We start from the raw sequence: 14,858 nt of genomic DNA, 5'->3' as shown, positions 1-14,858 counted from the left end.
GACAGAAAAACCTACCGTAGATTCCGGACTACAGAGCGCACCTGATTAAAAGCCGCAGGCTCTAATTTTAGAAATAAAATCAATTTTTTAATTGTAAAGGCTGCACCGCTACTTTTAAATATACATACGTATCGGTAACACAAATTACGTTGCATATACTTTTTTACTGAACAGCACGAACAACATTCCAATATCTCCTAGCGACTGGTAAAAATATATATACTGCAGCCTACCAGGAAAAGTTATTGATAGACTTTAACTTAAAAGCAGCGTTTTCGCTCGGGTCTAATCGGGTCTGACGCGCTTGCGCAACGCGATCGGGTCTAATCGGGTCTGACGCGCTTGCATAACGCGATCGGGTCTAATCGGGTCTGACGCGCTTGCGTAACGCGATCGGGTCTAATCGGGTCTGACGCGCTCGGGTCTTGCTTTTCTTCGAGTATTTTCCATGTTGATGAGGGTGAGTACAAATGACTGATTTACAATAATTTAATTGTGAAAGTGCGCTTGATTTATCGTACAATTTCATTGGACCTCTGTGAACTACTCATCAATTTTATTGGTCTACTGTTACGAGGCAAAATGTTTACGAGGCGGCATGAAAAAAAACCATGTATTAGCCGCTCTGGATTATAGGCCGCAGAGTTCAAAGCTGTTCAAAATGTGGGAAAAAAGTAGCGGCTTATAATCCGGAATCTACGGTACATTAGTACTGTACAAAGGCATAGAAGGCTACAGATCTAAGACAGGTAACTGAGCTTAGTACACTGATAACTGCACTCACTGACTAGACTCGGGTCCTGAGCTTGTCCTCTTCAGGCTGTGCCTTTCTTTTACTGAAGATGGTGCAGATCGAAGCTAACGTTTTGAATCCTTGCTGAGTGACATTACAAAGCCTCTGTTAGCTTGATCAGCCTGAGCGACTGACTGAAATCCTTGATCAGCTTCCTCTGACTATGGACATGACCAATTTCACAAACATCTCCCTCAAACCAGGAGTGTGCCCAGCGTCGTGACAATCTGCCCTGAATCTGTGACAAAGTCCACAACAATTTCATCTGGGCATTAATTCCGCCATTAAACCAGAACCACTGAGCTACAGGACCAAGGGTATAACTCCAACTAACTTACCCAACTCTTCAAACTCTAGACCTGGCAAAGTTAAGTTTTTTTAATCAATTTCTGTCTTAGCACTTGCATATGACCACCGAAAGGGCCACAACCTTTTCTGGGTTTGGAGGCCTGCGGTCCTCAATGACCTGGAGAGCCATGTTGGCTGGGGTCAGGGCTTCATGCTTTGGCTCATGGTAGGGTCACCCATGCCAAACAGGTCAAAGGGCAGAGGCCAGACTAAGAGTGGTCCACCGGTCCTCCAGGTTCAGGGGTGCAGCTCAGGGCTAACGACCCTGACTGGTAAAACAAAATTGTTACGGAAACAGCAATAAAGAATCCTTCTACATCCGAGTTTCCACCCAGTAATTGTGTGACTGACAGTAGTGAAAACCAAGAGGAAGATACTGGCATGATGAAGGAAGTGTAAACACTGGCAGAGATGGAGGACCTCCATTGCTGCCCCAAAGGCCAATGGCGTAAGGGGCAATAAGTAATTACATATGAGAGTAAAATAGACTACTTGCCTTCTGCAAAGTTATTTGAAGCCAAGAAGTATCCAATCTTTTCTAAAAATTCAATCCACAATCCAGCTAAATGATCAGAAGAATTTACAAGACATTTGAGGACAGCTTGATTTGACAATGTCACAGCGTATAACAGAATAAAATAATAAAATTACACTTGTTCTCAACCAACAAAATCTTCCCCAGCTCCAAAGAAAATGTTCCACAAGAAAAGCCCACCTCACTTCTGAACCCATTCTGGCTAGCCTTTAATTTCTGTTTGTTACCAGTTATCTATCAACAATGTTCAATATATTCAGACAAAAATTCATGGTTAAGTATTTCAGACTTTTGTTGCCTTATACAAGGAGACCCTCCAAGATGACCACAAACTTGTCATTGGGTCTGGAGGCTTGTGTGCCTCAATGACCTGGAGAGCCATGTTGGCTGGAGTCAGGGCTTCATGCTTTGGCTCTCGGTAGGGTCACCCATGCCAAACAGGTCAAAGGGCAGAGGCCAGACTAAGAGTGGTCCACCAGTCCTCCAGGTTCGGCTCAGGGCTAACAACCCTGATCGGTAAAACAAAATAGTTTCAGAAACAGCAATGAAAAATCCTTCTACATCTGAGTACGGTGGTATTCCTGCGTCACCGGTTTCTCCCAGTACTAGGGAGCTGATCTCCAGTGCTGGTCCCTTTAAGCAGCAAAGATCCCTCACAGCCAGAAAGAAGACAATAGTTACGTAAATACCAGAAAATCTTCCCCGTTCTGAGTCAGTGTGCTTGAATTTGCTGTTCAATTATATAATAAGATTGGTAATTTTCCCTCAAGCACTTCAGTAAGATCAGCACTGCTATCTGTGTCCGACATCAGCTGCCGTCATCCACGATCTTTGCCAGTTGAATTTATTCCAGCTGTTAGCAGTCGGCTGCTGGCACTGGGTCATGGAAAATCTTCCCCTCCTCCTCCACTGGGAAGACATGGCTCTCTCCTGTACTCAAAGACTTCATCGACTCCTGCTGAGGAAAGGGGATGAGGGACTCTGGAGGCTTAACAATGGGCTCCTGCTGACCGGAGCTGCCGCAATCGCTGGCTTCCATTCCCACGTACACTGTGCGAGGGCTCATGATATAGATGGAACCTGGTGGGTGCACAGAGAGGATCTCTGATTAGTGGTGCTGAGTGAGAATTCGCGTTGATTCTGAAGGTCCTCCCTCAACACAAACAAGTAAAGCAGACAAATCTAGCTGAAAAGCAAAAGTGGACCCAAATAAAGATACTTCAGATAGGAAAGGGGTCCAGTTGGTTGCCGTATGTACAAATATGCTGGATTCCAGGCACGTGCTTTCGGCAGCATTCTCGACAACATACGGAACATAAATTATACAAGTCCGTTAAAGAAAAGACAATACGATGTGGTCCACAGCGTTCGGTTGCTGAAGCGGGGTGAGGGTTGTGTAGAGAAAGGCTGGTTATAGGAAAGCAGCTGTTTCTGAATCTGATAGTGTGGGGCTTCAGGTGTCTATACCTCCTGTTCAATGGTAGCAACAAGAAAAGTGTCAAATCCACACGTTAAAATTAGGAAGTGATGACTGGGAATAGGTATTGAGGCTCGAGGGAGGTAGGGTTGAGAAGGTGGTGGGGGGGGGGGCGAGGTCTGAGGGACATCCTTTGATAAAAAGAGATGAAATGCCTTGATGTCGCAGGAACAAAGGAGCTGGTTGTGGACTACAGGAGGAATGGAGGCGGGATAACCCCTATTGACATCAATGGATCTGGGGTTGAGAGGGTAATCAGCTTCAAGTTCCTCGGCATCCACATCACCGAGGACCTCACGTGGTCTGTGCACACCAGACGTGTGGTGAAAAATGCACAACAGCGCCTTTTTTCACCTCAGACGGTTGAAGAAGCTTGGTATGGGACCCAAGTCCTAAAAACTTTCTACAGGGGCACAATTGAGAGCATCCTGACAGGCTGCATCACTGTCTGGTATGGAAACTGTACCTCCCTTAATCGCAGGACTCTGCAGAGAGTGGTGCGGACAGCCCAGCGCATCTGTAGGTGTGAACTTCCCATGTTTCAGGGCAGTTACAAAGACAGGTGTGTTAAAAGGGCCCAAAGGATCATTGGGGACCCGAGTCACCCCAACCACAAACTGTTCCAGCTGCTACCATACGGGAAACAGTACCGCAGCATAAAAGCCAGGACCAACAGGCTCCGGGACAGCTTCTTCCACCAGGCCGTCAGGCTGATTAACTCACACTGATTTGAGTGTACTCTATTATATTGACTGTTCTATTTATTATAAATTACCATGATTGCACATTTAGACGGAGACATAACGTAAAGATTTTTACTCCTCATGTATGTGAAGGATGTAAGAAATAAAGTCAATTCAATTCAATTAGGTGGTGAGGTCCAAGGGACATCCTTTGATGAAAAGAGATGAAGTGAAGAGAGGGAAGAGTGAGAGCTGGGGCAGGAATGTCCTTACCTTTGGCTCTGTTGGACAAGAGTAGGCTTTTAAAATAATTCTTCCGGCGGAACAGCAAACTGGAAATGACAAGAATCAGCAGAAGTGCAAGGGACAGTCCGACTGTCAGAAGCAGATTAACCATCTGTTCTGTAACAAACCAAAAGCAGGCATCAGATTAAAGTGTCTGAGAGACAGACACAGAGCATTGGGGTGGGGGGGGGGTAGGGGAAAAGAAAGTGATGATTGGCAGATCTCTAACGTGCCAGAGAGAGAGAGAGATAGCCAGAGGGAGCCTACACAGAGGGTTAGAGAGAGAATGGCAGAGCGGGGGGGAAGGAGACCCCATGCACGTACAAAAGAGGCAGAAGTGTGCAAGGAAGAGGCGTGCGACGTGCACTTGAGAAACTGGGCGCACAAGCGACGGGCAGGGAAAGAAAGCGAATGAGAAAAGGAGACTGGAAAAGCAAGTGAGTGGCAGACAGAGAGAAAGATGAGGCATATGGAGATACCGAGAGGGACTGCGTCACATTAAGTCAAGCGGAAGTAGAGAAGACAGAACTGAACAGAGACTGAGGCAGAGAGGAAAATGAAAAAAGAGGAAAGCAGAGATAAAAACAAGTATGCTTAGAGGAAAATAAACAGGATGGACAGCCAAGGACAACCAACTCAAGTGCCTTTAAGCAGTCTGTTTCCAATGTAACTTCACTGCGGCCGATGTAACTTCACCGTTTCCTGTATCAGAGCCCCACAATTCTCACACTCAGCACCCATGGACAAACACCATTCATACCCCTGGGATTTATTTATTTTGAACTTTATCTCAAAATGCCATTTTATTGATACAGGAACGCTTGGTTTGAGGAAGTTCTTAAAACTTAGCAAGTTTACTCCAATCACGGTTTGTGTTTTGCAGATTCTGCTTCAAGCTCTTTGCTCATTTGCTTCCACTGAGCCAAACTCTTCCTGGAGGAAGTCTTCCCCGGAACAGTGAGCCTCGAATGCACGTCTTCTCCGTGTCCCTCTGTCCTTTAATTCATCACTTTATCTATTTGACAATGGCTGATTGCAGACAAGCAGGCAAGGAGTTGGAATTTACTTCAGATTGCCAGGGTCCTGCACAAGAGTAGCCAGGAGGCAGATGGGGAGGGAGGAAAGCAGGTAAGGAGGGGATGCAGGTAGGTATGAGGATTAGCATTCAAGTTCAGAGAGAAACTCTAAATTGACTTACTATTTCCTGCGGGAGTGGATAATGTTGTTAGATGATCTACCCTCGGAGTGGTCAGAAGTTGCACTGGTGAAGATGTGGATACCTTGGACAAGTTCAACTTGCTCATGCCTGTCTTGAGCGTAGTGGCTTCTGGGCTGAAGGAATTGTCGCACACCACATCTGTAGTTGCTGTGCCTTTTTTCAACAATTTGGCACATCTTGAGAATGAACAGACAGACAAAGAGAAAAGTTGTGGATGGTAAATGGAAATATGATGCAAATCTTATCCTCAAACATCAAAACCATGATGTCAGCGCCAAAATACCTTGAAACTAGAGAAGTGCAAGGCTTGAAGGGTTAGACTAAATGGGCTGTATTCCAGTGACTGACTCAAGGAAAGGGCAGGGATGGTGTAAGGGGATGGGAAGGTGAGTGAACAGGTGAGGTGAGCTAGTGTTATGACGGCCCCACATCATCAGACAACCGTGTGCCTTCCATCTCTATTTTCTCTGTCTTCTCTCTAAAACAATAAACTTTTGCACAAAACTTTCTGTGTCTTCAGTACTTCACAATGAGGGAAATGCTTGAAAGTGCTATAATATTTGTAACGATGTCAGCCAAATAGTTCAACCAAATAACACTTAATCTGGCAAGTGACCGTGGACATGGATTGGTAAAAACAGCTCCTCATTGAAAATTGATAAAGGCGGACCTCAAGGATGTGTGCTTAGCCCACTGCTCCACGCCCTCTTCACACTCATGACTGTGCAGCTATGTACAGCTCAAATACCGTCTATAAATTCACAAATAACACTGCTGTTGTTAAAATCTCATGCGGCATCAAAGGGGCATACAGGAGCGACACAGACCGGCTAGCGGACTGCTGCTGTGGCAGCAACTGCACCGTCACTATCAACAATACTAAAGAATTGATAATGGACTTCTGGAAGGGGAAATTAGGAGAACATACACCAGTCTTCATTGCGGGCTTGTAAAGTGTGAGGAATTAAGTCCGTTGGTGTCAACATCTCAGAGGGTCTACCTGGGCCGTCACACCGATGCACGCCACTGGCTCCACTTTGTCAGCAGCTCGATGAGATTTGGTATGTCACCGACGACTCTTGCAGATTTCCACAGGTGTACAGTGGAGAGCCTTGTGACTGGCTGTGTCATCGCCCGAAATGGAAGCTCCGATGCACAGGATTACAAGACGCTGCAAAGGGGGTGCAGACTCAGCCAGCTCGTTTACGGGCATGGTGCTTCCCACCATTGAGAACAGCGCCTCAAGAAGGTGGCATCCATCACTCGCCATCCAAAATATGCCCTCTTCTTATTACGGCAAGCAATCACAACTCACACTCAATGATTCAAAACCAGCATCTTCCTCTCTGCCCTCAGACTTTCAAATCATCCATGGACCCATGATTTAACAGCTTGAATATTACCCCTGTTATTCCTTTCTTTTTAGCCCTTCCTATTTACTTTGAAATTTATAGTAACTCTATGCCTTTGCACTGTACTGCTACGGCAAACCCATAAATTTCACATCATGTAAGGTTCAAGATTCAAGTACATTTATTATCAACCTTGAGATTTGTTTGCTCACAGGTAGCCACAAAGCAAGAAACCCGAAAGAACCCAATTAAAGAAAAATACTTAAAATAACCAACCAACGCTCAATGCACAAGAGAAAGGGGGCAAAAGCCCCAGAGTAGGCCCAATGCCTCATCTATCAGTTCATAGTAGGGGGCATGGAGCACAGAGGTCGGGACAGTCTTCATAGCTTCAGTGCCCTGAAGATGAGCATCACGGAGAATGAGCGAAGACCGTGATACTAAACCTGATTCTGAAATACCTGCTTCTCCCAGAACCAAGGAGACACACATGGGAAGTTTTTTGAAAACACGGAGTAGCAGGCAGCTGGAATGTGCTGCCAGAGGGAATGGTAGGGGAGGTGTTAGAAGCAAAGTTTAAGGAGCATTTAGAGAGACACGTGAACAAGCATGGAATAGAGGAGAACGGGCCATGTGCTAGCAGAGGGGATTAGTGTAGCTTGGCACAGGCATAGTTGGATGAGGGGCTACTCCTGTGCCACGTTCTTCTGCATTTATTGTCGTCGTTGCCATGGCTGCACTGGAACACTGTGCACTGCTATCACCGTGCAATAGGAAGGATGGAGATCTCAGAAGAGAACAAATAACATGTTCATCAGGGCGGCGGGACTGGATGATAAAGAGCGATTATGTAAATCGGACACGTTCTCACCAGAGGGGGAGAACGGCGAGGAGCAGTTTACCCGCTATCCCAAGGGGAAGAGGTAACGCCCGCCATGATCAGCTGCTCCACCTCGCCCAGAACAATGAATCCAAAAAGGAAGGGAGGCACCTGAAACAATATCATTTCATGTCAATGAGACTAGCTCTAGGGATAGAGAGAGAAGCCAGAACAAATATTGATCATGTCAGATGCAATTTAGAAAAACCTATCTTTCAAATTTTGGATCTAGTACATGAGCAATGGAACGTAGAAAGAGCAGGGTGAAGGTAAATTTCTTATCAGTATGACTATATCTCTAACATTGGCATGTTTATTCATTTATACTGACTGTATCAAACAATTTCTTCCTTGTATCCCCTACTGGCTACTTCACCTCTGGGGAGAAAAGCAACATGCTTAAAGAAATGGGTGATTTTGCACTGAAGGGCCCCATAGTTCCCTTCCAGATCAGATTCTAGATCTGTTACAGATCTTTGATAGATTACAGTGTTATGTCAATCACAGCTGCGACTTGGGCCAAAACTAGTGGAAGAAGCACACGGCGGACCTTTCTCTCTCATTGTCCAGCAAGTCCTGCCTTCCTCCCCCAGGGTAGCTACTCCCCAAGAACAAATCTTTTATTAAGCCTTCCCACCAGGGCTACTTGGATGGTAATGAGGAATGTTACCCTACCCTGAGGAAAGTGAATTGAAGATAATCGTGGCAGCTACACAGCCCATAAAGAATACCTCAACAAAGAGACCTTTCAAATCCTTTGCTCCTTCCTCCTGCAAGAGTCCTCTGCCTCTGGGATGTGACCCCAAGCAGAGGCAGAGTAACTGGCTGCAAATGATCAACAACTTGCACTTACTTAACATATGGCTGGCACTTGGTGGAGACAGACTTCTTACTTGAGAATGTGCCTTCTGGGCAGGGCCCACAAACATTGTCCTTTGTGGCATTTCCTGGTAGAGAAGCACAAAGGTGAGGAGATGAAATATAATCATTGCATTTGCTTCCTGAAATTGAGTTGATTAGTTAATCTTAAACTCAACTAACAATGCACAGGGGGAAAAAAAATTCTGCACTGAGCCTTTGATAAATGTTCTAACAAATGCAATGGAATCCATGAAAAAGCACATATAACAAAGGGGGGCACACCGTAGCACAAATAATAGAAAAAACAATCAGATACTGAGAACTTGAACTGCAGAATCTCCGAAAGTGGGGTCAGTTGAGCAATGAGGCAGCAGGATAATCTGGTAACACTCAATGACTAGGTTACCTTCTGTGGAGATGAAGGAAGTTAACACTTCAGCTCCATGGGTTTCTAGCTGAATTCGAGATCAGGTCCATGGGTTTCTAGCTGAATTAGAGATCAGGTCCATGGGTTTCTAGCTGAATTGGAGATCAGGTCCATGGGTTTCTAGCTGAATTAGAGATCAGGTCCATGGGTTTCTAGCTGAATTGGAGATCAGGTCCATGGGTTTCTAGCTGAATTCGAGATCAGGTCCATGGGTTTCTAGCTGAATTGGAGATCAGATCCATGGGTTTCTAGCTGAATTCGAGATCAGGTCCATGGGTTTCTAGCTGAATTGGAGATCAGGTCCATGGGTTTCTAGCTGAATTGGAGATCAGATCCATGGGTTTCTAGCTGAATTCGAGATCAGGTCCATGGGTTTCTAGCTGAATTCGAGATCAGGTCCACGGGTTTCTAGCTGAATTAAAGATCAGGTCCACGGGTTTCTAGCTGAATTGGAGATCAGGTCCACGGGTTTCTAGCTGAATTGGAGATCAGGTCCACGGGTTTCTAGCTGAATTAGAGATCAGGTCCATGGGTTTCTAGCTGAATTAGAGATCAGGTCCATGGGTTTCTAGCTGAATTAAAGATCAGGTCCACAAGTTTCTTGCTGAATTAGAGATAAATGGTTCCTAAGGTTGCCACAGCCAGGGGTGGTAGTGGGGATAAACTCCCACCACCTATAAAATGCTCCAAATGGCATGCAACTCTAACAGCCTCTAACAACCTAGGCCAACTCTTGGCCTTCAGGGGTGGCTTAGCTACTAGGCCCAGCAGAACTGTTTCTACTGACAAGAGAAGGGGCAAACGCGGACCACTGGCGCCTCAAAGCCAGACGCTTTAGGAAGGTGGGGCTCGTCAGACGTTGGACGCCAGCCCGCCTAGGAGAAGGAAAACAATTATTTTAAACCTCTGTTGCCTTGCAGCCATACCCACCCACCTGTGGGAAAGGCTTCGGGAGTAAACCGCGAGGAAGAAATCCAGAGCCAGGGTCCCTAAGGCAGTTTGATGCTTACAACTTCACTCTGGCAACCTCTGTGACAACACTGGTGTCAAGTTGTATCGGTGCTCACCCTTCCCTTGGACTACATCAGTGACTTGGAGAGGGGGAACCCGCTGCACGGGCAACAGCCAGTTCTTCAAATCTTCCCGCCCAGGCTTGTGCCCTGGAGAGGCCACAGTCCACCAGAGGCGAAAACCAATGATCCCCTGGGATTGACGGCTGCCTACTCCTAGAGATACAATGGGGTATTGAGCGTATACAGAGGCTAAATAAGAAGAGAGGAATACAACTAAAATGCAAGTTTGACCCTCCACGGAAGCTGGCAGTTCCGCAGGTGATTTCTGCCAATTTTGGTTTTTTTCTTTCACATTTCCAGCAATTTCAATTTTCCGCTTTTTAGCTAAAGGCCAAGTCTGAAAGGGAAGACAGTGAGGGAGTTTGTAGCGGAAAAACTAAACCAAAATAAAACAACTGTCGCCAGCCTGCGACCGCTACGGAGTCATTCTACTTGCTTGCTGTGCCCCCAGCTCCAATGATTGCTCCAAAAGTCAAACCCTTTATTAGCAGTTAGCAAACATACAATCTTGAAGCGTTGAAACTTAAGTGCACCCTGGCATAAGCTAAGCATTATTCAGCAGTTAGCAAAAGACATGTCCTCCACCGGTCCCAACCTGCATGAAATAAGTAAGAATACACTACTTATTCCCTTCGCCTTTACCTGCGCATGTGACAAGCTACATAATAAGCACACAACACAATACAAAGCAAGTAGAGAACAGATATGTAAGGTTTTTAATAGGACAAACAACAAAACGATGGATCTAGACAGCTGCAGTTGGGAATAGCAGAGTGTTTACCCGCTACTGCTTTGGAATAAATTAGGAGCAAAGAAATATGAAATTCTAAAAATTAATCACAAATCCACAAGTGATTGAAGGATGAAGTGCTCTTCTTTCAGCCTGAACTGAAATAAATAAATCTCAAATATCATGAGCTTAATCTGATAATTCTGTACAATCCATCCTGAGTTTTCTGACAGGGACATCAACAGTCCACTATGCGGACTGGCCCAGGACATCATGTTTTCCATATTCCCATATCAATCCAAGATCCCAAATAGTTTCCCAAGTCTATTCTCTCTCAGGAATTATTCAATTATTCTAATTTAGTCTGTCTTTGTGTTATTGATTCCTTCTGGATAAAGTCAAAGCCTGTGTTAGGCTTTATGGCCTTCCATCTGTCAATTACTTCCTAGTGTGGTTACAAGCAGCCTGAGGCCCTTCACTAGAACCCCCCTCTCTGTGGATAACACTTGTTGAGGCTTGGAGCCAAAAATTCACACCTGCGATAATCAAGTATTCTCCCTCGTTGCATACACTGTGTTCAAAACATTGCAAGCAGTAGTCTTTGCTCGGAGTTTTGCAGAACATTCCGGGTTTACACTCGCAGATTTGCTTTGTCTTCTTGGTACAGCTTTGAATTTGTCGCAGAGCTAAAACACAGGAAGACAGCAGGAAAAAGGTGACAGATTAATAGGTTCACTGAAAACATGAGGCCTATCCCCCTGGGCTTCACACACTAGAATTTGTTTCAAATCCTTTGTGCTCTTCATCCCTCCACTCCCTCCCCTGCCAAATTTCAGCCATTTATCTATTAGATCTGGACAGCTCCATAAATGGATACTGTTCTCATCCACCATACCAGATACAATCTACATGAATACATATACATGTATTCTAGCAGGACGTGAAACCAGTGACAGGTCGAAATGCTGGCTGATTCTCCCATTGCTAATATGAATCACTGAAGCAAGTCAAACCCTGTTAGATTAGAGTCAACTCTCCAGAGATTCTGGTCTTCACTTTCAGAGGCTGGGAAGTGTGGTGAATGGGAATTAATAGTCATTAAAGTAGGCAGATTTCAAAAATTGTTCTGAATCTGACAATATTCCTGTAACATTGTCTGTTCATCATCGGTCATTGTCTTGCTACTGAATGCAAGTCTCTGAGCTTACAGTGCTTTGTACTCACACATGAGAGAGACTTACGATCTGTGCATACTCCCACACAGCGTGTGCACTCATACGAGTTGCTCCACTCCTCCTTGAACGTGTTCCGTTGGCAGTCAGTACAGACTGTGTCGTGTCCAGATGTGCAGAGTGTCTCTCGATATGTCCCTGAAAGCAAGACCAACGGACAATATCAACCTACAGTCTGCATCCCGTCAAATCCAATCAGATTTTGGAGATCTCTCCAACTTGGAACGGAATCAAGCACTCGCAAATGATGACACAATTAGTCACATAAAGAGAGACAAACATGTTCAATGAGGAAATGAGGAAGGACCCCTACGGTCAGAGCTCCCTCGATGTGAAAATATTGAGTGACCACATAAAAGGCAAAAAGGCTTATGATTAATGTCATTAGAAAATAAAGCAGAATATAAAATGCAACAGTGTGATGAGAAAGATAATTCGAGGGACATTGAAAATAAATGAGCACCACACACAAAATGCTGGAGGAACTCAGCATCTACGGAAATGAACAAACTATTGCCGTTCCAGACAATCACGACACAGTATAAGCAGCTCTAAAAATGTTAAATAAAACTCAATTCATGCCACAATGATCTTTTATTTTAACTCTTCGAGCCAGTCCAGTCTGAGATCCCTGCCTTTGACTGTTTCAATAGAGCTTAAGATCAGCTCAAAAGGCAGCACGGAAGATTCAAATTAGGTGCGTTACATCCTTTCTGATGTAAGCTCTGAATTCAACAGCCCGTAAATGAAATATTGCAGATGTTGTAAAACAAGGCAAAATGTGAAAATGCTCTATATTGCAGAGAGAGGTTGTGGGGTGTGGTGGGGCTACAGAGCAGGGGGAAGGTCAGTGCGATTGAAAGGTCACAGATGTGAAATGTTAATTCGGTTTCCTTTTCCAAGGTTTCTGTCTGATTACAGAGTATCTGATTTTAGAATTAATTAGTCATTCTACCCTTGTATCTCACATCTCCGTTACAGTACTTAGTTTTATTCCTCTCTCCTCTGCACATTTTAATCTTTTCCTTTTTACACTACATTTTTCCAGGCTCTGAAACAGTAACTGTTTCTGTTACAACTTGGAACTCCAAAACAAAAAAACAATTGCAAGAAGCAGACAGGGGTCCAGGACATCGGGTCTTAGTTTGTCTTTTACTTTAGTGAGAGGTGCATACATTATCATGTGGTGGCAAGATGACGTACGTCATCTACATACTTTTACATATAACCCACAATGCTTAATCAAATTATATATTTACAATATTACTGAAATATTAAGTACACAACACTCCTTCCTGCTTAGCTATAAACTCCAACATATAGAATGCATCTCAACATATATGCACAGCACACTACAGCTCTGCTGTAAAGGGAAGCCACCCTGCTTGGCAGGTGAGACTTGTGGCTGTGACACAGTCTGAGGTTCTCCTCTGTAGTGGTTGTAGGAGTTGACCGAGACTGCAGGAAGTGGTTTTGACAGCTCTGGACAACTTTCTTCCTCTTTTCTTTCTGGATCTTCTTCGATCCTCCCTTCTCTCCTTTCATCTTGTTTTTCATTTTCTCACTTTCCCTTTTCTGCTAGTTTCTTGTGAGTGTCTCTGAATTTGCTAATTTCTCAAGAAATTCTAACCTGTTTATCCTCTTTCATTTCCATAGCACTCATGTCATCCTCCTTCCCCTTTCTTTTCATTTTTCCTCTTTCTAGGATGTGCATCTTGATCTTGGGAAGGTGCATTTGGTTCACTCTCCCTTTACGATCAAACCCCTCCTCTTGGTTTCCTCATCTGCAACATCACCTGTTGGATCCTCTGTTTTCATATCTCCATTGACTGCTTTCTTTTTGGCCTTCCATTCATCCAGCTGGGCTTTGGTCTTTGCATTTCATTTTACAAGTTGCTTTTGGTTGGGCGTGTTGTGAATAGCGTGGAGGTTTGTCAGAGTTTACAGCGGGACATCAATAGGATGCAGAACGGGGCTGAGAAGTGGCAGATGGAGTTCAAACCAGATAAGCGTGAAGTGCTTCATTTTGGTAGGTCCAATTTGAAGAGAGAATACAAATGATAAGACTCTTGCCAGTGTGGAAGATCTGAGAGATCTTGGGGTCTGTGTTCATAGGACACTCGAAGCTACTGTGCAGGTTGACAGTGTTGTTAAAGAAGGTGTATGATGTGTTGGCATTCATCAACCATGGGACTGAGTTCAAGAGTAGTGAGGTAATGTTACAGCTATATAAGACCTTGGTCAGACCCCACCTGGAGTACTGTGTTCAGTTCACTACAGGAAGGATGTGGATACTATAGAGAGAGTGCAGAGGAGATTTACAAGGATGTTGCCTGGATTGGGGAGCATGCCTTATGAGAATAGGTTGAGTGAACTTGGCCTTTTCTCCTTGGAGCGACAGAGGATGAGAGGTGACCTGACAGAGGTGTATAAGATGATGAGGGGCATTCATCGTATGGATAGCCAGAGGGATGAAATGGCTAACACGAGGGGGCACAGTTTTAAAGTGCTTTTAAATAGGTATCAAGGGTAAGTTTTTCACACATAAAGTGATGGGTGTGTTGGAATACACCGTCGGTGGCGGTGGTAGAAGCAGATACAATAAGGTCTTTTAAGAGCCTCTTACATAGGTACATGGAGCTTAGAAAAATAGAGGGCTATGCCCGAGGGAAATTCTAGGCATTTTCTAGAGTAGGTTGCATGGTCAGCACAACATTGTGGGCCAAAGGGCCTGTAATGTGCTGTAGATTTCGATGTTCTACATTGTCTCCCACTTGAAGTTAATGCAACAACCTTAATGCACACAGAGTAGATTCTGGTTCTTCATACTTACAAAAGCCAAACACTTGCAACTTTCCTGAAATTCTTTGAACTTCCTTTCTGCTTAAAATCAAGCATTGTTTCACAAGAAACTGCCTGATTAACATATCAGAAGCTTTCTCAGATATGCTGCCCACAAAAAG

The 14,858-nt window shown here is 44.6% G+C and overlaps 1 protein-coding gene across 1 annotated transcript in view; it reads right to left on the bottom strand.

Moving 5' to 3' along the window:
- Positions 1-289: 289 nt before the first annotated feature.
- LOC140718565 (tumor necrosis factor receptor superfamily member 1B-like) overlaps positions 290-14,858 on the bottom strand; it is a 33,056-nt gene continuing 18,487 nt past the window's right edge. Inside the window, exons 3-8 of the mRNA XM_073032533.1 lie at positions 11,905-12,033; positions 11,200-11,349; positions 8,426-8,519; positions 5,320-5,516; positions 4,110-4,238; positions 290-2,756 (exon numbers count right to left, since the gene is read on the bottom strand). Of these exons, the coding sequence (XP_072888634.1) occupies positions 2,533-2,756; positions 4,110-4,238; positions 5,320-5,516; positions 8,426-8,519; positions 11,200-11,349; positions 11,905-12,033 (923 nt within the window). The 3' untranslated portion in view covers positions 290-2,532. The remainder of the gene's footprint in view (positions 2,757-4,109; positions 4,239-5,319; positions 5,517-8,425; positions 8,520-11,199; positions 11,350-11,904; positions 12,034-14,858) is intronic.

The sequence above is a fragment of the Hemitrygon akajei genome, chromosome 29 (genome assembly GCF_048418815.1).
Source record: "Hemitrygon akajei chromosome 29, sHemAka1.3, whole genome shotgun sequence".
NCBI lineage: Eukaryota > Metazoa > Chordata > Chondrichthyes > Myliobatiformes > Dasyatidae > Hemitrygon > Hemitrygon akajei.
The sequence above is the reverse complement of the archived record's forward strand: the minus strand, read 5'-3'. Positions and strand labels throughout refer to the sequence as shown.